This window comes from Haemaphysalis longicornis, unplaced genomic scaffold, assembly GCF_048455015.1.
Source record: "Haemaphysalis longicornis isolate Haplotype H1 unplaced genomic scaffold, Haemaphysalis longicornis Haplotype H1 scaffold_4, whole genome shotgun sequence".
Lineage (NCBI taxonomy): Eukaryota > Metazoa > Arthropoda > Arachnida > Ixodida > Ixodidae > Haemaphysalis > Haemaphysalis longicornis.
This window is the reverse complement of record NW_027526361.1, coordinates 21,035,903-21,062,044: the sequence shown is the minus strand read 5'-3', so window position 1 is coordinate 21,062,044 and position 26,142 is coordinate 21,035,903. Positions and strand designations below refer to the sequence as shown.

The following is a 26,142-nucleotide window of genomic DNA, read 5'->3' as shown; positions in this document are numbered from 1 at the left end:
TTTTGTACGGCGAGCCTTCCGCTCAGCGCGCCTACGGATAGCACGCAGCCGTTCGTATTCTTCGTCTTTTTTGACATCTAAGCGCCTCCTCACGACGATCGAGGTCTCTTTCAGACAACTAGCCATAGTTGGTATTAGGTCCTTGTCGGAAGTTGCGGCGGTGATCTCCTCGTCGACGCGGTTTTTGAAAACTTCCCAGTCTGTGCGCGTGAATTTTATTTCACGTCTAGATACAGCTACGTCTTGGTAAGATATTAAAATTAGGAAGTGATCGCTGCCTCTTGTCTCCAGGTCAGTACACCAAGTAAACTTTGGGATGAAGCTGTTGGAGGCAAACGAAAGGTCAATGCAGCTGCTGAGTGTGGGATTTTTTAGATAAGTAATACTGCCGTCATTTAGTGGTTCAATACCCCTTTTAATAAGTAGTTCCGCAAGCCTTGCTCCACGAGAATTTGTTCGTGCACTTCCCCATATTTCATTGTGGGCGTTGAAGTCTCCACAGATTATATGTGGTGGGGATGTACTAGCGATAACGTTTTCAAGCCTGCGAACATCAAAGGCTGCACCTGGTTCCAGGTAGGCGGCAATAAACGTAAACCGTTGAGTACCAATAACAGTATTGGCACACACATATTCCTCACTCTCATGAGGTGGCACGGGAACTGCTGCAGCCTGTATATCTTTGCGAAAACCTATCAGCAGGCGGCTGACGCCAGTAAAGCGGTGCGAATGCAGAAAATAGTAATTTTTGAGTCGAAATTGATGGCCAACGCGGGACTCCGAGATTAGAATAAACGGGAATTGATATGTTTGTACGAGTTGACGAAAATCGGCAAGTTTTCAGCGCAAGCCGCGGGCATTCCATTGAAATATTGTGCAGTTCTTGAGGTTGGCATTGAAAGACACTGTCGGAGAGGTGGTCGCCAATTTGGAGGTCATTGCTGTACCTCAAAACCACGCTGCGGCGTTTCGAAAGAGGACGAGATAAGGGGCTCCAGAGCCAAGACCGCATCGACTTCAGGAAAACTTTTAGAGGAGGGGTTAGCTCGAAGCAGGGCCCTGATAGCCGCAAATAGCATAGAAATGACAAAACTCACAACATCATCTTGGGTAGACTGGTGTGCCGTCTTGCCATGTTCTTTATGGGGACGTCGCTGCGGTGACGGGGTTGACATTTTAGAAGCGTCTGGCGTGTTCTGAGAGGCTTTGGGTTGTGTCCTTTCTTGGGCTGCTTTTGCATAGGACTTGTTCGGAGGTAGTGAACTTTGAGGCGGTGGGTCATTCGATGAGGTCGTCACCGACGTAAACACAACCTCAGGGTTTGGCGGAGGTTCACGTCGGTTGAGAGCTTTTCCCTGGATTTGCTCGACACTGCGAGCAAGAGTGGCAGCCTTTTTCTTGGGGCAAGCTCCATACGACGCGGGGTGAGGGCCTCCGCAGTTCGCGCAGTGAGGTTGGGTCCTGGAGGTACAGTCCTTATGCGGGTGAGCCCCAGCGCAAATTTTACATCGCACTGGTCCTCTGCAGTTCTTGGCGATGTGACCATGCCGCTGGCATTTGAAACATTGAGTTGCTGATCCCATGTATTCCGTCACCGGAAAACTGCAGAAGCCGAGAAACACTCGTTCTGGCAGTGCTGAGCCAGATTTAAACTCTAGGATCACAGATCGTCGGCGTGATTCACTTACAATGCTGTCGTCATTAGGCCGGTAGGAAACTTGCCTGCGGGCAGATATTACACCTTGGCTGCGTAGGTAGTTTCCAAGATCCTCGTCTGTGTACTCGAGGGGCACACCTTGGATTCTCCCGTAAGTTGCCATGTAGGAGTGAGGTACACGAGTTTCGATGGTTATACCAGCGAGGCTGGAGATCTGTAGAAGACGGTTCACAGCAGCAAGAGACGATACGGTGACCATAAGGCTGCCGTCTTTGTTCAAACGATGAGTCAGGACTTTTTCCTGGGCGGCTGTCACGACCTCCGCTGCCAAAATGTTAGGGTTGACTCTCCAGAATGAGCATCCTGCGGCTGTCGGTTGAAACACAACGGGAATTCCAGCGTTTCGTTTTTTCTTGTACGTGACAGGAGTGAACGCTACCTGATCCATTTCAACCACGTCGTCAGGAGAATTGGCAGAGACCTCTGGAGCTGGGTCAACTGCACGCTTTTTCGAGGCTGGCGGACATTGCGGGTCCGCAGGGATGTTGCATGACATAGCAGATGAAGACTGGTGTGGCACGCTTCCGTCGACGTTTTCCATCATGGCGGCATGGAGCAGAGATGATGGCGGTACCCCGTTGTGCCACAGAGTACGCTCACTGCTCCGGGCGAGCCGCTTGACGCGGTGGGCCCGCCTCCTGGGAATCGCTGTAACGTTGGGAGGAGACAGCGCAGTAGAAGACGGCACTGAAAGCGTTACACATAAAGAAAAAGCGAAGAATTCGCAGAGCGGTTATGGCAAACAACCTGCCCAACCGATCTTCGTCGTCTTCTTCCGCGTGAATTGAGGCACCCTACTACGTTTATAGAACCACGTTGCCCTACACCACGAGCGTTCCAAGCGGAACGTGGATCCCACCTAGTGGAACCTTTCGTTGCTAATGGCATTTGATTTCTTAAATGACGCCAGGAGGTAGCGCTGTCAACAGCAGGTGACGGTTTTCTGCAGTTGATGTAATATCTCATTTTGTATCGCAAAAACCAAGCATCGATGGATTTTTTAATAAAGGAACACTTCAAGCCTCCCCTATGTATTGATTTTCTGCCTTATATTTGCGTAACGCCTTGTTCTTGTTCAACAATGTTGACAACTAGGAACACTGACACCGGAAGTTTGACGTTTAGATTTGGCTGTGAGTATATAAAGCTTTTGTTTCACTGTGGCCGGGTGGCTGAATCGAGTCACAGACACAGACTGACCAGAATTTCTGCGTAGCCCAAGAAAGGCCCAAGTAGCCCAAGAAAGGCTATCCTCTTTAATTCATGGCGCATATAGGAGGTAAATGCACGGCGAGAAAAAGTTTCGACGTAACCGATATTTCGAGATATCCGTGTTCGAGTTAACGAGAGGCTACTGTATATTGTTGTTGTATCTATTTATTTTAGTCACTTCAAAACTGCCTAGGATGGCATGGCAAAAGGCAAAACTGCCTGACGGGGCCCTGCATGCCACCCCCGTATTTCATCGCAAACACATTGATGCCTGCTGCGAGGCGAAGCTCTTTTTCCGTAGACTTCCAACGGCTTCCATTCTGTGTCGTCCGAACACACTTCCGCTCCCGAATCTTCTTCCCTGCCCTAATGCTCGGCCAGAGCCTTGTCCCTCTCCTCCACTTCCGCCAATCTGCCGGCCCTCAGCAAAGCTGTGGGGCCAAGCAGTTATTAAAGCAAAGCTTTTTATCTCTACCCCCCCAAGGGTTCTTTCGCGACCGTTGGTGTCACCAGAAAACTCCAGCGAACAAATAAAAGAATTTACTGGCACCGCCTGGAATGGAACCTGCAACTAATAGACTAACAAAGCCAGAGCCCGTTGTCTTACCGATTTAGCTACGAGCCCACGCGAAGACGGGGAAGGCAGGTGGTGTACTCGCAAAGAACATCTACGGGTTTGCCCCCTGCGTTCTCGCTGAATGCCACGTGAAAGCGTCACGCGACCACTCACGCCCATCTAGCGGCCCTGTGCGCACCTTGCTCATATGCTAAGAATTACAAAAAATTAAAGCAAGCTCACACCAGTGCATAGCATCTCACTTCTAGTACGCCAATGTGCTAAAGCCTGTGGCCTCCTGTGTTCACGTAAAAAATCACAGCTCCTTGTCGTCCGGCCTCACGCCAAATCAAGGAATACATTCAAATACTCCTTGATGGCCAGGTCATCACTCCAAGCACCAGCGTCAACATCCTGGGCCTACATCTCGAGGCTAACACCAAGAGTGACGTCTCCTTGCAGCGCCTCAAAAACAACATTAATCAAACCATACACATGATCAGGCGAGTTGCCACCAAGAAGCGAGGCCTAAAAGAATCCGGTACGTTTCGATTAATTGAAGCTTTTGTCCTCTCGAGAGTCACTTACGTCAACCCCCTGTCTTCTTCTCAACAAGGAAGACATAGAGATGCTTTATATAATGATTAGAAAGGCGGTCGAGCAGGCCATTGGTCTTATCATGGGTGCGTCCACACAGAGGCTGCTTATCACGGGGCTCCACAACACGGTGGAAGAGCTGATAGAAGGCCATCTTTCTAACCAGAAGGTCTGACTCAGAACTGCGGTGGGTAACCGCATGCTTCACCAGATTGGCTGGGCAGCCCAGAATGTCACTCCGCTTGACGTACTCCCAGACTCTTGGCGACAAGAACTAAAGATGCTCCCTTTGCTTAGAAATATGAACCCCTCACATGACGAGAGTCACCGAAAAGCACGGGCTCAAGCGCTAAACACCACCCTCGGTGGGGATCATGCAGTTGCCTACTGGAATTACCAGTCGGGTTGGGTGTCTTCACCTGCACTGCGCGTGCTAAAAAACCACTCCTCAGCGGTTCCATTCAGCTCATCTGGACAGCCCCTCACGCTTCAATGGAGGGCACCAAATACGCCCACCCAACAAGCCTGCGCCTTTACCTCCCGTGCTATGGAACTGCACGAGGACAGTCACCCGCTTGTCACGTTCAGGGAGATAACACAGCATTATCGCCTTCTGAGACAGACCGCACCTTCGTCTCACCCTGACGTTTCCAGAGAACAACAAACTACCCTACGGCTCATACAATCCGGGCTCCTTCCAACAGCCTACGTGTCTTCACTTAATGCATCCGAATCGCTACAACGCTGAATGTAAATTTTGCTCAGAAGTAGGAACACTCCACCCCGTAATCGGGGTGTGCGACTTTAGCCCTGAGCATGCTCCTCTCTTTCCGCCAATTACCCAACAAGAGCAATGGGAGATGCTGCTGTCCAGGCCCTCTCAACCTACCCAGCTTCAGCGGGTGGACAGAACACAGGCCGCGTGGTCTGCATATGGGCCCCACAGAAGAAGAAATCACTCCCCAGGGTTGCACTCTGGGCCGTTCAGAAATCTGAACAGAAGTATTTCTTCATCCTTCTGCTCCTTGTCTGCCGCAAATCTCGTCGCCTCTGTCCGCGGCGCAGAGACGGAGAAGTCAGATCGTCTAACACCGGGTAGGAGCTTTAATTTTATAAAAAAAGTTTCCACTCTTGTGCTACACCAATACAACTCAACCAAACACCGTTCATGCATCATGCAAGAATATCTCTTTGAAGTAATAAATGGTGTGGCTAAGTGCAATTCACTTTTCTCTGGTTTTACCATTTGTATAGCGATGTGAATGAATTCAAGTGACGTCGCATGGGAAATCGTTATGGGTGCCGTTTACAGCTTTGCTTTCCTACCACATTCACGGGCTGGATTGGCGCGATTTTTTTATACCGGTTTTTGTCACGGAGGGTGTCGTCTGCACGAGCACAGGTGGCGTCAAAAGTAATTGGTACACGGTCCCGTAAATTTGCAGGAATTACGTCTTTCGGAAACGGCCTGGCCGAATTAGAGTGCGTTTAAAGGAGTCCTCCCTAGTAGAAAAATCTTCCTGGAAATCGATAATAGCTGTTATAAAGGCAGTAAGACATATTTTGGGATAAACGCTTGTTCCAATTACTTATGACGGCACCTGTACATGACAGTCGCCTTTTGCTTCTAAGACGTCCGTCGATCCTTTCGGGGCTTTCTGAGCTGCCCTAATGAGTATCAAATGCTTGTTATGTCTAACAGCACGTAGGCACGCGCGCGCTGGCGATGTAGCCTTGAAAGCGATGCTGTGTCAAAGTATAGGTGAGCCGCAGCACTGGACTGCGAACTTGGAACGGCGGCGCATGTGAAACTATACTTTGAGCTTATACACGCACGCACGCACGCGAGCGCTTGACTTGGGCATGCGAATGCATTGGTGGATGAAACGGCGGGGACGTCGCGCCCAGGTCCGCCTCACCTGCGCGGACTGGTCATGCGACTGTTCGAGCAGAATGCCGAACTTCTCGGGCAGGAAGGCGTCGTTCGCGCCGGGAAAGTGGCCGTCGGTGACCGCCCCGCGGAGCTTGGACGTGGGCGTCCGGCGGATGCAGTTGACCACGGTGGTGCTGTCCGTGATCGTCTTCGCGCTCGCGTCTATGCACTGCGCCCTCACAGCGATCTCCAGTATCGGGTCTTCGGCGCCAGGTTCCGGGAACGGCATCATGGGCGAACCGCTGCGTACCAGACAGCCTCGCTTTGGAGCCGCCATTCTTTCTCCTCGCAGTAGCAAGCGAGGCGCGCGCATACCTCATAACTTGTGCGTGCAAGACAAGGGGAGACCAGTGGCTTCCTTACGAAAACTTGACAGCGAAGTAGAGAATTTGGCCTGCCACTTGCTTTAACCCCCGCATATACCAATGCGGTTCTGGATTCGCCTCATATATATATATATATATATATATATATATATATATTTTCAGCGTCATTGGACGCCGAGCTTATAAACACGTCCAGAGAAATACGAAATGTCTTGATAAACGTGGGCATCCGACCGAAACGTCGACCAATAAAAGACAGCCTTTCTCGCAATCTATATATATATATATATATATATATATATATATATATATATATATATATATATATATATATATCTATATACACCACCGCTGGGAAAAACGTCTCCCGCGGCGGTCGAAGGATGGCGCTAGTTGACCGGCCTCAAAGCAGTTCTAAATATAAACCCCCGAGGTAAAGTCGAGAGGGGAGCCTTCGCGGAATAACACAATGGTTAGTTCACCGCACGCGTTATGCGGAGATGTGGGTTCGACTCCCGCTTCCGGAAAAAAAACGGCGGATTCTTTCTCGACTTCTATTTTCGCTTATTTATCCCTGCGACAAAGAAACATGACAAACACATGTCATTCGGCACTATTAAAAAAAACATTTCGAAAAAAGACGAATAGCATTGGCAATAACGACTGCATATATATATTGCGGGGACCAGTGTTCTTACGGCGGCCTAGCTCGATACTCGAGATTCGGCCGCAAGGCTAGCTCCGCCGAACACCGCCACGGATCTCCAAGTTGGCGTAGCGGCAGCGAACAGCAAGGAACACAGGACACAGAATTCGCCCCAAGGTTCCAGGAACAGCTCAACGCGCGAAACGAGCAAAAACTGGTTCTTCAGCACCGACTGAAAGAATGGAAGGAGGAAAGGGCGCGCATTGACCAGGCGAAGTCGAGGCAGTCCCCATCGCCCAAGAGAGCCCTAGTAGCCGCTCCCCCAGACGCGCAACAAAAACAGAAGTCAGCAGGCAAGTCTACAACTGCAATTACTACTGCTCAGAAAACGACTCTACAAGAGCAGCAGCCACAGCAAGCACTTCCCCTAGCTTACGAAGCTCCTCCGTGGGTCACACAATTCCTTCAAGAAACAAGGGCACAGTCCATGCGATTGCAAGCGCAAGCACAAACACAAGCTATTCAAACGAATCAAGCTATGCAGAAGTGGACCGACATCCACCAGTCACAGCAGGAGGAGATAAAACAACTCCGAGAAATCCTTCAAAAACAGCAGGCCCAAGTGACAGCCGTACTATTACAGCATGGCCAGCCAGCCCACCATAAGCCAGAATAAACCGGCTGCGCGGACACCAGACGTCCTGCAGTGGAATTGCCGGTCACTCAAGTCCTGCGCTGCCGAGCTTGGAGCACTTTTCAGACACGTAGGGCAACCGGTGGCCCTTCTACTACAGGAGACAAGAGGTACTAATCCATGCATCCAGGGATACGAAGGGCATTTTCAACCTACCATTGTGCACACACAGACAAACAAGAAGAAGCAAGGTCAGCAGCCAGACGAGGTAGTCGAAGCACAGGCGGCAATCTTCATTCGTAGAGATGTTCCGCACGTCAAACTCGACACTGGGAAGTACTGCAACAGAATACAAGAGGTGGTTGCCGTGCGATGTGAGCTCGGCGGTCGCCAGACCATCCTGGTGTCTGCCTACCTACGTCCCGAGAGCAGCTGCTACAGAAAGGGCAATTCGGAGACTGCAAATTTCGCTTGGTTACGCGAACTCCGACATCGGTACCCCAAAGACCGATTGCTGGCCGGGGGGGACTTCAACGCTCGACACAAGAGCTGGGGATACGACAAAGAATCACAGAGGGGGCGCCGACTTTACGAAGAGGCCGAAGCGGCAGGACTTACCTTGGCCAACGACACAGACTACCCTACTCGTCATGCACTTCACTCCAGGCAGCGCGACACTATACCAGATCTGACTTGGACAACGTCCAGGCTTGTAAAGGACTGGAGGTGCGGTCCCGACGGAATGGGTAGCGACCATTATCCGATCTGGATTGAACTCGAAGTAAGAGCCACAGGGCGGAAAAAACGGATGACCGCAGCTGTCGACTGGGACAGGTTTCGATCCGGCTTTGACGCTTACGACGAAAACGTCCCGTTTCTTCAGAAGCTTTCCAGAGCTGCCCGGGAAGCCACTAGAGAGATTGAAGTGGATGAACACCTTCCTACACCCGACAAGCACCTTCTCAACCTGTGGGACACCCGTAGCCAGCTGCATCGAGTTTACCTTGACAGGGGGAAACGGCATGTCGACCTTGTCAAGGTGCGCAATAAGACCGCACAAGCGCGCCGTTACGCCAAAATGCTCTCTCGGGAGCGATGGCACAACCACTGCGCCTCGTTCAATGAACGGACTGGCGGGCGGACGCTCTGGCAAACTTACAAGGCCATGTCAGGCAACCGCAAGACTGGAAACACCGTCAAAAACGTCAGGCTGGCGACCGGCGACTCGGCGTCCGACTTCGAAAAAAAGGCAGCAGAGACGCTCTTCCCGCAGCCATCAGTGCCACCAGACCCCAGAATTTATCAACGCACAGCACCTACTTCCGACAAAGATGTTGAGTCGCCTTTCACAATGCAAGAATTAGTGATGGCTCTCGAATCCGTCAACGCCAAGAGCGCACCAGGAAAGGATGGCATCACCTGGCAGATGCTGCGCAACCTTAACGAACACGGGAAAATGCAGCTACTTGAAGAAATTAACAAGGTTTGGCTGTCAGGCGAAATTCCCGCTGAATGGAAGCACTCCGTGGTGAGCCCCATTCCCAAACCAGGGAAGCCAGCCGTCAGCATCAGTAACTTGAGGCCCATCTCGCTTACCTCAACACTCAGCAAGCTCTTGGAGCGGATGGTTCTCACCCGGCTTAACTACCACCTTGAAGAGGCACAGAAAGAACCCTACTTCGACCCGGGCCAGACAGGATTCCGTCCAGGCCTCTGCACACAAGACAGCATTTTCTTGCTCCGCCGTTGTCTTCAAAAGCGGAGAGGAAGAAAAAGGGTTCCTGGCATACTGGTAGCCGTCGACCTGCGGAAGGCGTTCGATACCGTAGCGCACGAGGCAGTAATCTCCGCACTCGAAGACACGAAGCCAGGAGCCCGCATCCTCAACATCGTCAGGTCATTCCTGGAGGGACGCACCTTTGAGATTCGGAGTGACATTAGGAACCCTAGGATTTACAGCAGCAGCATTGGCGTTCCCCAGGGGGCCATACTGTCGCCCACGCTATTTAACCTGGTGATGCGAGGGCTAGCTACACGCCTGCGGCGAATTCATGGTGTGCGCCTCACCATGTACGCCGACGATGTGACGCTGTGGACGGAGCCTGGTGACCCTCTCAGAACAACAGAAGACGCAGCCAACGCTATACAAGACGCCCTCAATACTTTAGCCGACTACTTGAAGACTACGGGAATGGAAGTGTCTCCGGAAAAAACAAAATATATTCTCCTGGGCGGCTCCACGGTTGAAAACGAAAAGGTCAAGCTCTGCCTCGCCGGCCAGACACTCGAGAGAGCTCCAGACCGGCACATCAAGATTCTTGGCATCCCGATACATGAAAGCGGAGGTGCGGCAACGTGGCTACGGCAGCTAGAGCCTAAGTGGAAACAGCTTCTGCATCTTGTAAGACGCATAGCCCACAAATCCGGAGGAGCCAGCACACGCACAGCTCGTACCCTCACAATGGCAATACTAACGTCCAAAGCTTGCTACGGAGCTGTGTGTTTTGACCTGACAAAATCGCAAAACGACAAGCTGGAAATACTACACCGGGAGTGTCTTCGGGTGATAACGGGCCTGCCCCGCCATGCCCGGGTCGAGGAGCTGCACCGCTACTCTCGCATCCCGCCGCTCAGAGACATCATCGCAGAACGCAAGGCAGGACACGATCGCCGCCGTCTCTACACGCCAGCGGGCCAGTCGCTCCTAGAGCTGGACGGGGAACAGCTGGGTGAACAGATAGAAGTGCTCCGCGCGATCGCTCCCTGGGACGACGTCCAGGTTCGTGTCACGAAGCCAGTCACGCGCCGACGCACGAAAGGGGATCACACAGCCCAACGAACCGCCCTTGCTGAGAGGGCTGACTTCCAGGACAACGCCATCTTCACGGACGCCGCCTGGGACCCAGACACGTACCTTCCGGGGAGCGGTCGCTGCCGTCCGAGGACAGCAGCGGGATGCGCAGGCGTTTCAATACTGCCAAGAGCAACCTGTGAGGTCACTTGAACTGCAGGCCATCCTTTATGCACTAGAGAAGTTGACTGAATGTGCAAGGACCAGCCCACTTTCTGTGCGAGGACAAACCTTCACAATTTTTACCGACTCTTTGGACGCCCTCAAAAATCTGACGAAGACACCTAGAGCCGGCACTTTGGCGCACAACGTGAAAGTCGCTTGCGCAACCCTTCACGAGCTCTACGGCGTGATGGTGCGGGTGGACTGGGTCCCGGGGCATGCGGGCAGCATCGGAAACGGCGCCGCCCATGACGCGGCGAGCGAACTGTTACGTTTCCGCTCGTCCCCCCTTGACACAGTCCCTCAGGCTTCGCTGCTCTTTGACCCGAACGAGGAACGCGAGCGGATGAAGGTGCAAGCCAAACGAGAACTGAGGGCGAAGGTGCCGCACAACCCCCACCCACTTCCCAAAGGGCTTCCGCGCGGTGCGGAAGTGCTAATATACAAGGCTAGGACAGGTGCTGCACTTGCGGAAGATGTTCTGGCCAAGTGGCGAGCACACACTGCATCCAAAAGAGCTCGTGGCGGTGACCCACAAGTGGACATCACCGATCAGAACGAGGAGGGCGACCAGGCAGCCACTGCGACGTGCTGCACGTGCAGTACCGGTGCCTCTCCAACGTTAAGGCACCTACTGTGGGACTGCCCCGGCCTTTCGCCGCTGAGGAACAGGCACAAGGGCGCCGGCGTTACATCATTGGAAGAATGGACAACCCCGCCCCCTCACTTGGACGCCGCGAGCACGATCCTTTCTTTGTGGGAGTTCGTGCGAGCGGCAGACCTGACCGGACGACTCTGACGGCCGCCCCACTCCCTTTCCCTTCTCCCCTCTTCCCCAACTAGGCTACCAAGCCCCCCCCCCCCCCCCCCCCGTCCCCCCGTATCGTTAATAAAGTTTCATTCATTCATTGCACTGCAATAAGGGGACGTCTGGAGCGTCGCTCTACACCGCCATGACCACCTTAGCCAGGACGGGAGAAACAGGCGCAAGGGCGGACAAAGGCAGGCCAGAAAGGAGCAGGTCGTACTTACGGCTGCTCCCGATGGTGGTGGTTCGTTATTTATATATATATATATATATATATATATATATATATATATATATATATATATATATATATACAGTAATACTTCGTTAACTCGAACTCGCATATCTCGAAAAATCGGCTAAGTCGAAATTTTCCGCGCCACCGAACATGTTCCTATACGTCCCATGTATATTTTTCCCTTTATCTCGAAGTATTTTTGGGTCGGATTGCGGATAACTCTAAATCTTGACTGGGAGTGGAACGAAAATTCCGCCGCCGGACCATTTCACAAGATTCGCGCGATGCTGCCACGCCTGAAGTCCGTCGATTTTTTTTTTCTTATTTATCCGCGGCTGCCATACGTCGATGCTTTCCGCGAACGCGAAGTGCGCGAAGTCTCAGCCCAGCGACATATAAACTTTGTCAAGCAACCCTGTGGCACGTCATGTGACACATGCGCTGAGCAGGGAGGCCCTCTGCCCACGCTGGCGTAGTTTGTCTCGTCAAGCTTGGCGTAGTTTGCGTCAAGCGCTTGGCGTAGTTTGCGATGCGTCAAGCAGCTGGAGGACGCCTTCCTAGGCCCGAGTACGACCACAAAGCAGACGAGCATTAGGCAGTTTTTCTCTGCTAAATAAAATGGCAGTGCGGCAAAACCCAGCCGGTTAAAGTCTCTTGTATGGTATTTTTTCCTCTTTTAAAGGAGCCATGAAGAGAAAATGCAAGTTGGTTTTATTCGAAAGATTTCGTGTTTTATAGTGCCCCCAGCGCTTGTCCGGATACAAACGGTGCTTTATTCACTGACAAATTAAACAATTTAGGTTAAAATTTTGATTTTCCCGCTCAATCGTGCGTTTTCGTGGTCCCAAATGACATCACAGGAACCGACCGCTCTGCAGCCTAGAGTACCTTCATTCACGCATCCGCCGTACAGGGTAGAGACACGTATACGCTGGCGCCGCCATTTTCGGTTGCTCGCTCGCCGCCAAAACAAGTCATTGTGTCAAAACTGCGCTAAAATTATCGCCGCAACGCGGTTTACTGAAGAAGTTTGAATCATATTGTCTGTTTCACGTTGCTAGGTCTCGTGGGAAACGAAAAGAATAACGTGTTGAGCCCGTTGGCCCAATTACGGCGGCACGGGACCGTTCATAGGTTGTCTCCACCCTGTACAGCGGTGTTGGTTTGTTCCCGCGTTTCTGTACGTTCCGTAACCTAGATGGCGCCACCATACCGTGGCAAGCGTTTGGTTTGTTTTTGCCCGCATTTAAACCTGGCTTGTTTTTGTTCTGGGAGAAAATATTCGTTCCCTGAAACAGTGCTCGCTCGACAAATGGGGTCACGTAAGACACCGTTGCTTGCGTCAATCGGCCAGTGTCATCTGAGACAACCCCAAGCCCCGTAGTGCTGTGCAGCGAAACCAAGCATGCTGTGCGCAGTACGAACAGCAGAACGCATCAGTACTTCTATGTTTACATGTGCTTTCGTAACTTCCACTGTTTGTCCCATCATTCTTATTGCTTTGTAAAGAATGTGCCCTAAATTTAAGCGCAAATCGCTCGTTCATCTAGTTTGTAAGCTCTATCTAATTTGCGTCTGCTTCTGCCAGCCTCCGCCAATCGCAGAGCTTAGCTCATGTGACATCACAGGTTCTGTTGCGGGAAATGAGCTGGTGGGTCGCATGACCATTCCCGTTTTTCCTAATTATGTAGCTTATTTGAGCGAAGTTTACGTTAAAAGTGGTGTCAGTATGATTCTAACGAGACAATCTTTTGAATTAACCAAACTTGTGTTTTCTCTTCATGGCTCCTTTAAACCTGCACGAGAAGAAAGATTAGAAACTGCCGCTGAAGAGCCGGTAAGTAGTAGTGATTTTTCTGAAGAGCGCTCATTTTTCCCGGCGATTAGCGTAACTTTGCTTATCTCGAAAATCCGTTTATCTCGAAATTTTCCCGGGTTTTAACGACTTCGAGTTAACGAGGTATTACTGTATATATATATATATATATATATATATATATATATATATTGTGGGAATCGCGACTTTCACGCGAACCCCTTTCTGGCTAGCTTCCCATCGCGGCCGGCGTGCACAACGCACCCCGCTCACGCGACGGGAACCATACGGGAGAGCGCCAGCGACCGGACGGTTTGTTGTCGCCCTGGTGAAGGCGTTGACCCTTTCCCCCTCTGCCTTACCCGAGAACCAGTTCTTCCTCGATACTAGCGCCACCAAAAGGCGAGGTCTGGTGGGTTGTCGCATGACGAGAGGACGCGCTCTTGTCTTGGGGATCCGGTAGCGCGTGGACGTTGCGGCGCGCTGGTCCTGACCTGGGGAACGCGCCACAAAGGACGCGTCCGGACGAGCTGGGAGACTGCACACGCGCTCGCACGCGCAGCGCTCCGATGCTCCGGTATGCCATCGGTGAGTCGAACCATATCGATCTCTAGCGTTGTTTAATGCCTCGCTCCCAGTGTTACCGTTATGGCCTACGATTAGTCTGTATGCAGTGTATTTGATTTGCACTTTGCAATAAATGCTGCCATTGATGTTTTGCCCTCGCCGCCTCCTGCCTTTGTCTGTCTCCGCAAACAACAGACCCGTCCGCAGCCGGCGCTCGCAAGGCATGTTTGCTGAGCGCAGATGGCTGCGGGGTGGGAAATCACTAGTGTGTGAAATGTAAACTCCCACAATATATATACAGGGTGTCCCAGCTATCATGCACCAAGATTTAAAAAAATAGCAATGGCGTTACTCGAAGGAAACCTAGTGCGTAATAATTGCAGTACTGTGGAGAAGCGGACTGTAATTTTTTCGTTAATGAGACTTAACTAATTAATTGTAATTAATTATCTAACTCGAGAAGTACTGTCCTAATCACTAAAGTGTCAATGAGGCACTTGTAGGTACCCACGAGGGGCATCTAACTGCGGTATTTTTAGCGACGAACTAATTGCGTACTCATTTATTCTGACTGATAAAGAAAACCCGCGAAATATGATAAATAGCACGTGACGGTGCTTCCGCGCGCATTGTAAAGTAGCGTCCCCAAACAAGCTGATTGAAAGCAACTGCTTCGCTTGCCACCCGCCCGAAGAGACAGCGCATCACCTTGATAGTGGCATGCATGGAAGAAGCAGCAACAGCAAGATTCGCGGGGCGCGTGTGCAGATAAGCCACAAACTCGGTCGCGATTTCTTTTTTATTTGTTTTGTTTATTTCATTCTGGCTAACTCAGTGGCAGCCTGTTTGAGGGCATTGCTTTACGATGCGCGCTAATGCGCGCGGAGGCGCCGTCACGTGGTATTTTTCATATTTCGCGGGTTTTCTTTATCAGTCAGAATAAATGAATACGCAATTAGTTCGTCGCTGAAAATACCGCAGTTAGATGCCCCTCGTGGATACCTACAAGTGCCTCATTGACACTTTAGTGATTAGGACAGTACTTCTCGAGTTAGATAATTAATTACAATTAATTAGTTAAGTCTCATTAACGAAAAAATGCTGCCCGCTTCTCCAGAGTACTGCAAACATTATGCACAAGGTTTTCTTCGAGTTTCGTGCTTCAAAGACACAAGACTTCCAAAGCAAAGCTGTATAGCTCTATCCCCCAACGGTTTCATCTCCGTTGGCAAAACGCCAAGGCGCCAAGAATACACTTATACACTGCATGCTTCGCAGATGGCCCGGGATTTTTTTCTTTTTTAGGGCGCTACTACATTCCAGTAACTCAGTATACGAAGAGCTGGGTATTCGCTTACTGATGTTCTTTAGCTCTTATGAGTTCTGGTTGGATGAACAGCACTAAATTTCTCGCCAAAAGGAGGGAAGGAAAACGTAATAGGATACTAGATAAGGTACGTCTGAACAGTAAAATTAAGTGAACAGCTTGATGATTATGATTGTCATAGGACATCGCAAACACGACGCCATGGCACGGCAGCACCAACCGAACGCAGACGGCATGTTTGATCGTCACGGCTGCCTTGGACGCGCTGATTCTGAAAAGGCGGGATCAGTGCAACAACCAATTTCAATTCCTAGATCTGAGATCGCACCCTTGGTCTCAGAGAGGTTTCATATGTCGTTCTAGTTTACTCCCTACAAGCGTGTAAAGCGAGTGAGGTTACGTCTGCCTTAAGAATTTGCTTCCAGATCATCATCCCGCCCAAGGCAGCCGGGCTAGACGATTCAACACACCGTCTGCGCGTTCGGCTGTTTTCTTAATGCGCTACTCTGCAGCGTAAGTTGCAATTTCTTGAAAGACATGCGAAAACCGCCACTTGTACAGGAACCTTCATCAGTGAAGAAGAAAAACATTCATTCGCCACTTGAGTCTGCTCACGTGGTTTGAAGGCGACAGCCTGGCGATTATCAAACGCTTCTTTATTGTTACCGTGTTTGCGTCTCTTACTTCGCTTACACTTCTTCGCCTTTCAAGGGGGGATGGATAGTGAACGTAGGTGTCCAGCTACGCCTTTTTGAGCTATCACGTGAAATTTTGAAGGCTATGTATAATATATGTCTACTAACCATGTTTAAAACTTCGTTAAAAACATGTAGTAGTTTTGAAAATAAAAATTATGAGTTTTTTAGATTTTTTTTCCCGTTAAAGAACATTTACAGAAATGTTTTAGAGCCACAGGGATGAAACATTTTCTGTACATGGTAAATGCCTCTGGCTTTCTTCTGGACCAAAATGATAATGGTGACCATAACTATTGATTTTTAAAAATATATACACAGCACAAGCACAAATTTTATTGATTTACGAGATAAAAAAGTATGAACAAAAATTTGCGTGAGAACATGCTTATTCTGGTTCAAAATGTGTATCCAGTATTGATAAAGAACTCACACAAAAACCGTTTCGGAAACTGAAATATTTGAAGAGAAAATGTTGCTTTTCTCAGCGGAAATGGTGTTTTGAGAAATTGCACTTCAAAGTTGTTTCAGTTTTTCAAATGTTCGTTTCTTGCGAGGATTCTGAGAAAAGCTGGGCAATGCTACTAGCACAGCGGACTTCAGGCTTAAAAAGATCATTCTAATAGGTTGAAAAGGGAACCAATTACATGCGCGCAGACAGAATAATAGGCGACGGACCACGCGTAAACAAATTTTTTGCAATGCATGCGCAATGCTATTTCAAGTAACGCAGTGCCATTGCGGCTTACAGTTAACTAGAGAAATATTCAATTAGCTATCCGCTATATCTGTAAGTAATAAAAATAAACGTTATCACACGTTTTAAAAAAAGAACAATGTAAATACCACCGTGCATAAGACGAAACTTGCAGTGACTAGGCGCGGTTGGCGCCATTTTTAAGTAACCTCTGAGCGTATCTGAGGACGCCACTTGGTGGGGACGTTCTCGAGGAATGTTAGAATATTTAGGGACCATAATGAAAAAATCCATTTTTTAGACGGTTTTGCTATCCATCCCCCCTTAACGCGAATGACTCCTACACATGGCCTTGACACGTGGCCTTGATTCGTGCGCAGCACGTGCCGCCACGTGCACCTCTCATGGCGCAGCATCGCACGAAATATTCTTCTATTCTGCCAGGGGGCCGGGTTATCGCTGTGGATAGCCGCTGTCCGTAAGAAAGAGCCATTAATGAACTGTCGAAAAAACTTATTGCAAAATTGACCCATTTTACCACAACGCTCCAGAATGACCAATCGCAGTGGCCTAGTGTGCAAACTCGGCGAATGACGTAGCCGAGCATTCAATTTGAGTGAAAAGGGGCATCTGCGCATGTACTACATTGCGCAATGCAAAAAGTCATTCACGCCTGGCGTGTTGTCCTTGCACACATGTGCTTTTTTATCATATATGTTCGACTTTGTCATTCACCGAATTTCTACGCCTGGTTACTTCGTCTGGTCATTCCGGAGCGCTGCGGTGAAGACGACCTGCGGGGACATCTTAGAGCGTACAGTTCATTCCACAAGCCTACAATATAAGCTCGTGACTGTCCTTGAAGGTGTCAGCAACATGCCCAGGTGGGCATTAATGACGCGATGGGTCAACTGCGGAACAGGTGCTGAGCATTGGCACCGTTTTGCTTTTACGCTTGCCTACATAAATTCCTAGCTGACTCGTTAATGCACATGAGCGTATATGCATCCCACAATGCAAACAAGTAAGAAAAGTAGAGATATACAAACAGGAGAATTAGATAAACACTGACGGAATCAATGAGAAAAAGTATGCTCATGCGAAATAAAGGCGCACTTCGTGGAACGGCCCTCGTTCGAGGTGGGGATTCGCAGAAAGTCGGGAAGTTCTAGGTTTCAGGTCGCTTTGTAGTTTCGTTGTAAGGGGGTTCGCAACCTGCAGCTTTAGAGCTGGAACGAAGCAGCCGAAGGTATACCTGTGCAGGATGGCTCGCCGGGTGAATCCTCGCGTCATGGGCGAGATGAGGTGGTAGCCGGCAGCCACCGCACCGCCTCCCACTCCCATCAGCACGATGTTGTGCGGGTTGCCGCCAAAGCTGAGGATGTTGTCTCGCACCCAGCGAAGCATCAGGGCCTGCTTGCACCACGCCAGCGAAAGCAGAGATGGCAAAATTACATTTAAAAAGTAATTAAATTACGTTACTCATTACTTTCTTTGAAGTTTCTAAAATGTAATTATATTACATTGGAAATTACAGGTGGCCGAAAGTAATGACATTACATTGCTATTGCTTCTCGATTGATTGATTGTAGGGTTTAACGCGCCGACGCAACGTAGGCGATGAGGCGCGCCGTAGTGGAGGGCTCCGGATTAATTTTGACCACCTGGGGATCTTTAACGTGCGCCGAAATCTCGTACACACGGGCGTTTTTGCTTTTCGCCTCCATCAGAAAAGCGGCCGCCGCGGCCGGGAATCGAACCCGCGACCTCGTGCTCAGCAGCGCAACGCCTTAGCCACTGAGCCACCGCGGCGGGTCTGCTATTGCTTCTCAAAAGTAATAAAAGTACTTTGAATTACTTTGAAACGCATGAAAAGGGAACGAAGAGGCACGAGAAAGCAGGCAGAGCTCTCATCGAAGCGTCGTTTCCTTCGCGTTCGCAGAGTCACAATGCCCAGATACTCTGTGGGCATTGGAACTCTACTTGGTCTACTTTTCTTGGTCAGCGTTTTTATGCTGTAAGAGAAGCGGACAGCTAGCTTTATCGTGGTTAAAAGTAATTGGGAAAGTAATGAGCAATTTTCGTGAAATTACTGGCCTGAAGTAATTTATTACATTAATAAACTACCAACACTGAAAAGTAATTCGTTACATTACTCATTACAGCAGAAAATAATTTACGTACTGTAATTTAATTACTGCAATTTCCTTACTGCCAAGTCTGAGCGAAAGGGACGACATCCGCCCTAAGCTTGTTATCCTTGAAAACGTTTAAGACACTGGCTGCCAGGGATTTATATACACCCCCTATATACACACCCTTTTATATACACCCCCTATATATACACCCCCTATATACAACCCCTATATACGCCCCCTATATACACACCCTTTTTTTTGGGGGGGGGGGGGGTCGAAACCCCCAGAAGGGTTTCGACACCCCCCCCCCCCAAAAAAAAAAGCCCCCCAACACCCCCCTAGGGGGATTTTGACACCCCCCTAAAATCGAAATTCTGAATAAATCCCTGCTGGCTGCTTAGCGCCCCTCACAGTGTAAACAAGTAATCAAAACTCGCATTAAACCCTTCTGTTATGCTCCCGTTCATGACATCGCGTGCCCGATTCATCTGCGGCGCCCGAGCTACAGACGAGTGCTACCTTTCATGAAATTCATTATACGTATATGTACAAGTGGCGTATTATAGTCGACTTCGACCGGCTTACTTCACCGTCGTCTGACGTATGAAAGAGCAAAGCAGAGTGGGGAAAGTAGGTATGCACTAGGAGGTAAAGGAGAACTAGATCTAGGCAACCAACCACTGCGCGGTGACGGAGGGAAAGCGCCACTGGTGACGCATTGATCATAACTGAGTAAAGTGGACGTCTGGGCCTGTTGGTTCATGATGTCCAGGAAAATCAGCTGAAAAAACACGCTACACAAAAGCAGAGGCCAGTGGCTGTACTTGCACCTAGTCTTTTGTGTAGCGTGGTTTTTTTCCTGATTTTTCTGAACATTGATCATAGCAGAGAAAGTAAGCGCGAGTGGCATGATTGACTCAACTAAGCGTTACTCTTCACCCACCCAACTCCAGTGATCTGCGGCCGCAACAACCTCAGCATGTACACCGACCAATGTTACGTGGTTCTCCGAGCGAGCTACCCTGCCCCATCCATTATCGTCACGCCTGCAAAAACACCCTGCCAAGTCGGTTGTTATGTCGGCTTTTTGTTTTCATATTCACAAATTCACGACTGCTTGCTCAGCTTTCATCGAGAAGTTTAAAACACTTTCGTCCAACTGGCCAAATGTGCCACTCCTATGGCCGTCACCTGACAAATCCGGCGGGGGAAGAGCTCTTCCGTCTTCCCTTTCCCTCACCCAGTTTTTGGGGGCAACAGAGTTTGGGAGCAGCAAGAGCACCGCCAGGCCAAACGTGTGACTGAACGATCCCGTCGCCACGCTAGCTGTGAACAAAATGACGTCATAGACTTTGGAACAAAAAACCATGCACTCCTCGCCTAACGACGACGATGGTTGAACGCGAAGCTTTCTCGTGATGGATTCTTTGGTTGGTCAGTCCCACACTGATAGTGGACGACGTGGACAAGAGATGATGCGACAGATACAGCGTCGAGACTGATTTCGCGTCTAGTTTGCGCCACGTTTTCTTCTTTTTAACGCAAAAGTGTTTTATTCCGGGATACACAAATATTTGAGTGACGTCATATCCGTCACGGAAGTGACGGATATGACGTCACTTTGTACACGAGGCAAGTACACGACGTCAAAGTACACGAAGCAAGCGGCCTGTAAAGGATGCACCCCTGCACACAGGGTCTTCTTGAGGGGAAGCAACCTTTAGAACCAAAGAGCACGTTATAATTAGTTCGTTTTTGGGTTTTATATTTTAACACGAAAGTGTTTTATCACCAAGATTTCACTGACGCCATATCCGTCATGAAAATGACGCCAGTAAACTTGTGCCGAAGTGACCCGCCAACAGGATGTCGCTACACCCACAAAACAGTCGCCGACCCGCAAATCATGCTCAGCTGCGGATTTCACTGCACATTTCGCTTTCGTGTTTTACCGATTCCTATGAGAGAGAAATCAACCATAACTTTGTTTTGCAAACATGTACCAACTAGCTCAGCAGCAAGTCTTGTTAGAGAAAGTTGGCTTTCGTGCATGTCGTACTGGCGTACAACGGCACCAGTGAGGGCACTAAAGCTTCGCTTTAAAATAAAAATAAAATTATTTCCCGAAAACTAGCCCAATCGACGGGACAGACTGCTTTAATTTTATTTTAACAGAGCCGACGATGCTTTTGCATTGCCAATTTTACATAGTGGGCGACCCGCCGCGGTGGCTCAGTGGCTAAGGCGTTGCGCTGCTGAGCACGAGGTCGCACGTTCGATTCCCGGCCGCGGCGGCCGCCTTTCTGATGGAGGCGAAAAGCAACAACGCCCGTGTGTACGAGATTTCGGAGCACGTTAAAGATCCCCAGGTGGTCAAAATTAATCCGGAGCCCTCCACTACGGCGCGCCTCATCGCCTGCGTTGCGTCGGCGCGTTAAACCCTACAATCAATCAATACTAAGTGGGCGTAAACGAAGCGTGCCGTGTGAGTGCAATAGAAACAGCCACGTCGGGAACGGGCCCGCTTTCTCGAACCTCTATAGTACATGGGTCGCTTTCTGGAAACGTCACCTGGTCCAGGAGTCCCATGTTCCCGGGCGAGCGCTGGTAGCCGCTGCGCATGAACCCCGGCGCCCCTATGCGGTAGTTGGGCACCACGACCACGATGCTAGTCTTCTGCACAAAACGACGTGGGTCGGCGTAGAAGTGCGAGTTGCCCCCGTTGGCGAAGTGCACGTCGATGAGGACCACGAGGACGGCGCTGAGTCCCGAGGCGATGCCCAGCTTTTCGTAAGTGCTCGCCCGGGGCGTGTAGATGTCCAGGTGGAGGCAGTCCTCGGAAGAGTTGTACGCGTCCACGATGGTGGCGTTGCCGTAGTACAGATTAGGCTGCACGCAAGGGTAGCGCGGGTTGCGCGCGTCCAGGTAGCGGCCCTTGGCCTCCAGCGCCTCGGGCCGCCGGAACCGATTCCGGCCAACCGGAGGCTTGGCGTACGGAATGCCGTAGTACGCGTTCACCTGCGCCCGCCGGTGCAACGACCGCCGCGTCAAGCAGCGGGAAGGGTGGAGCTCCGAAAAATGTGCCCGGCGGTTTCCGTATCCGCGCGTTAAAATACACCGAACGAGGTCCTGGCGAATAATACGTTTACATGCAGCCACGCATAGCTACCTTTAGTGCGCAATTACAGGGTATTTCAGTGTTTTTTTTTTTCATCCATAAATTCCGCCTCTTCCCGACTTTTGTTCGTACGACCCATAGAAACTGGGTTTCTTTTTGTATTTTAACATAACTTGGTACAGAGCCTTGAAGTCCTCCATAAATGCCCCTTAATTAACGGGCGAGGAACCACGACCGCACGGTGACTTACATACAAAGACCGTAGAGATGCGAACGACCATGATGCAGGCGATGCTGACTGGCTTCCTTTCTGAAGCGGGGTTGTGGTAAACGTCACCCCGTCTTGACAGTGCTATCTCTATTAGTACCACGCATTAAACATATTTGTGTTCAAATCTACCCACAGTCGTCCTTTACGGTTTCGCTTTTTTATTTTCTGACCCCCCTCTTGAGTCGCTTTCACTGCTTTCCTTTCGACTTTCTGCTTGTCCATCAATAGAATTTTCTCCCTCGTCAGTCTGTAGAGAACGAAGAAGCCAGAGCGGATATGCTTGGATATGCAAGTGCATGCACCTCTAGGTCCTTGAACGTGCGTCCGTAGATTATGCCGATGTCGAGCGTCACTTCGGGCTCCGTGTGCACGTCGACGAAGATGACGAAGGAGAAGTAGGACGTGATCAGGGCCAAGACGGTCGCCACCACGGCATGCCACCACCTGTGACAGCCGTGAGTCAGCGCTGTGAGGCAGCGCGCAGACGAGCAAGCGCGATTTTCCGAAACAACGCAACAGCAACCAAACAAAAAATGGCTGACGATTACTACACTCTTTAATGCAAACTTTCTGCGCAGGGTCTCCTCGGTCACGGCGCATAGCTGCTGCGTCTGAAAAAATTAACAGTGGCTTAGCTCGGCTATGCCAGTATACTTAGCGTGATCTAAAGATCAGCTGGTTATTCTTAGGTTTCCTGGTTGTCTAGGATTAGCTGACTATCATGCTTACTGCTGCTAAAACGATTTCTAATCCAATCCAATTTAATTCAATCCAATCCAATCCAATTTCGACGGGGGTGGTAAGGTGGCTAAAGGCCCTAGGGCCCTATTCTCGACTGCACAAATTGCCGGCAATTCGCCCATGTTTTTTTGCGTAAGCACGACGTAAGCAATCAGTGACGTGCTGCACCTATAGCTATGACGACATGCAGTGTAATTTGACGATTCACTCATAAAGATCGCAATCAAGGTATCAAATATTGCGCAAGAAAGATATAAAAACGCTTGGCATGTACTATAAAAATTAAGACGGTAGCTGAGGGTGACAAGAAAAACACATTTCTGCAGGTCAAAATTGGCGTCAACACCACAAGGCGATCGAGTAACGTTGATCCAAAAGTGAGCGAAAGGCGGATGTCGAGCTAAAGAACATTACATAATTTTTACCGTATCTATTTCTTTCAATCGCTTTTAGTAACATAGTTGGGCTCTCTGCTTCAATACAAGCTTTGTCGCGTTATCACCTTCCCACGCCGTCACGCTATCGTCTGCTGCTATGTTACAAGTTTATGGCGTGATCACAGAAAAAGACGGCGGCGACCATCGCTTGTGTGACACAGAAGAGCAGCAAAGCGCTACGCCTGATAACCGCGGAGCGCACCGATGTCGCCGATTCCCTCATTCGTCAATCTCGACTTCAATCTACGCTGTAATGAACAAACGAGTCATTTTAAATGCAGAGCATTTGTTAGCCTCGCCTGTTCCTGTGTCGGACGGTGTCAACAGTTCCGCGTCCGCAGCAGGTGCGCCTCTCCTTCCCTCCTCTCTCTGAACAGCAGCTGGCACGCGCATGCGTCGTAGTCAGCCCGTTCGATCGCTCCGTCGCGGTCTCGGCGTAACAGGTGCGTGATAGCAGCGCGGTGGGGCGTGGAAGGGCGCGCGCTGCTTGCGCGTGCGCGCTCTCCCCCCCCGTACTGCTCTCCCTCTACTGCGCGCGCTGCAAATATAGAGCGGCTAGCGGTCGCTCGTGTTTCAGTCACTGCGTTGCTCCTTCCTTCCTTGGTTGACGCTCGTGCCCACGTTTACTCGTGTCTGCTACTCCAGCATCACGGAAGAAGCGATGGAAGCAACACTGCCTTCAATCAGTACTGAGGCCCCAATGCTCTGCATTTACTCGTGTTCCCCTCGCGGAAAGGCGCGAGTTCGATCATGTGATTGGAGTTCGATCATGGAGTTCGATCATGTGACCCAGCAGCTTACTAGGAGGTGCATGGACAAATACCATGCATTGGGTTCTGGGGAGTCTTGTACTGCCCTCTTATGTTGCGGTTACGCCAAACAAATAATTTTTATCTTATTGCCAAACATAAAAGCAAGCTACAGCACGTTATTTGTATGCTCCCTGATCGCTGACTTGGAAACAGTTGAAACTATTAATTCTTTCAGTAGAGAACATGCTTTAAACCGCGCGTCATGCGAAACTGCGTCTGCTGCAAATTGCCGGACATTTCGCGGCGCCGAAAGCCAGGACAAGTTTTTGCCCTATTTTGCTTGTATTTTGCGACAAAAACAGCTGCCATTTTCAAGCTGTTACGTAACATTACGTCACTTTTACGCAGGCTGAAGTTGCCGATGTGTTACGTAACGTTCGCGCCAACTGTTTAAATTACGTCATGACTTCTCAGCCAATCACAGAGAGGGCGTGTATTACAGGTTGTTAAGTAGCAAAGAGAGGCCATACGTTGTCATGTCTAGTGCTTTTAGTCTGGTTTTTCATTGCCGGCCAAGAATTATGCGCTTTCAGTAAAGAGAAATAAAGCAAACTTTAGAACTGGTGCCCCGAACGTCATAAAACGTCAAAATGACGACAGCACACACAACCGCTTTGTCAACCGGAAGCACGTGACAAAAATGGAAAGCCAATCAGAAAAGACTTTCGGCAAATTCCCCAGTTCCCTGGGAATTTGTGCAGTCGAGAATATGGCCCTAGAGTGGGGAATTCTAGCCACCCCGGCGCGCCAGCTGTGTGCCGTGAGACGTCACTGCTCCTCGCACATGTGCGCGCAGCACGGCTCTCCAAGAGCAGCGCGAAACTGCTCAACCTCGGCCAGTGTAGCTCACGCTGCAATGATTCTAAGTCGTCTGTGGATCTTTACAGGTTTGCTTTCTTTCCACCGCTGTCAGGAAAACGGCAAGCTGGTAACTGAACCTGCAGACTCGTGCTCCGTAGCGCGATGCCTTCGACTTACTTGTACGTGAAGGTTTCCTTGGCCGCTTGTACCCTCTCTGCGCGTGATCGGGTGGACGAAATGAACTGGGCCTGCATCCTGGCTCTTCAGCAGCGTCGCAGGGGCGGCCCGTTCTCCCCCTCGTACGGGTAAAGGCGACACGCGAGCAGAGCTTTCGCGCCAGGGGGGCTTCGAATTCGCTGGTGACCAAAGGCCGAACGCGCGCCGGGGCGTGGCTCGTGCTGCGTAGATGACGTCGATTGCGATGAATACGGTTGGTTGCTGGGCAACATGTTTTACGACGACGACGACGATGACTTGTAACCTCTAATTTGTACGTCCGCATTTGTACCAATGAAACCGAAAAATGAAAGTTCGAGTCAGAGTAAAAAAAAAAAGAAACTGCGGTGAAGGGAGCAGCATACACGATGCAACCAAATAAATTACTCCGTTTATTTTTTTTCTTGCGGGCGTTTAAAAATCGAGGGCCGAAATTCACGAAACATTTTGCCACGTCGGTAATGGCATGTTCCAAAAACCTTTTTTTTTTTTAGGAATACCAACATCGAACGTAACCGTACACTGGGGGTGCTGGCGAGGAACAGATTGATGCTCAGTGTCGCCTGCTGGGAATACCACTTCAGCTTGTTTGCCTGCTTACCAAGGTCCTTACCTACTGCCTCATTCATTTGGACGGTACGTGAAATTGTAGAAATTACGGACATCCTTACTGGGCAATGGGCCACAATTTCTTTGGCTTTCGCCTTGAAGAATTGGCTTAAATGTATTGGCTGACTTGCGCCGTAGGGGGGGAGAGCGGGGGGGGGGGGGGCGTACGACGAAACGCTTTGCGGCCAAGCGAACTTATTCACGTGCTCTAGACTCG

The 26,142-nt window shown here is 50.1% G+C and overlaps 1 protein-coding gene across 2 annotated transcripts in view; it reads right to left on the bottom strand.

Moving 5' to 3' along the window:
- LOC144178354 (cholinesterase 1-like) overlaps nucleotides 1-25,789 on the bottom strand; it is a 47,386-nt gene extending 21,597 nt beyond the window's left edge. Inside the window, exons 1-5 of one of the 2 annotated variants that reach the window (XM_077706135.1) lie at nucleotides 25,278-25,789; nucleotides 22,612-22,753; nucleotides 21,492-21,938; nucleotides 18,038-18,195; nucleotides 6,002-6,257 (exon numbers count right to left, since the gene is read on the bottom strand). In XM_077706135.1, coding sequence (XP_077562261.1) covers nucleotides 6,002-6,257; nucleotides 18,038-18,195; nucleotides 21,492-21,938; nucleotides 22,612-22,753; nucleotides 25,278-25,354 — 1,080 coding nt within the window. In that variant the 5' untranslated portion in view covers nucleotides 25,355-25,789. The remainder of the gene's footprint in view (nucleotides 1-6,001; nucleotides 6,258-18,037; nucleotides 18,196-21,491; nucleotides 21,939-22,611; nucleotides 22,754-25,277) is intronic. The other variant, XM_077706136.1, reaches the window with a different exon arrangement.
- Nucleotides 25,790-26,142: the final 353 nt, after the last annotated feature.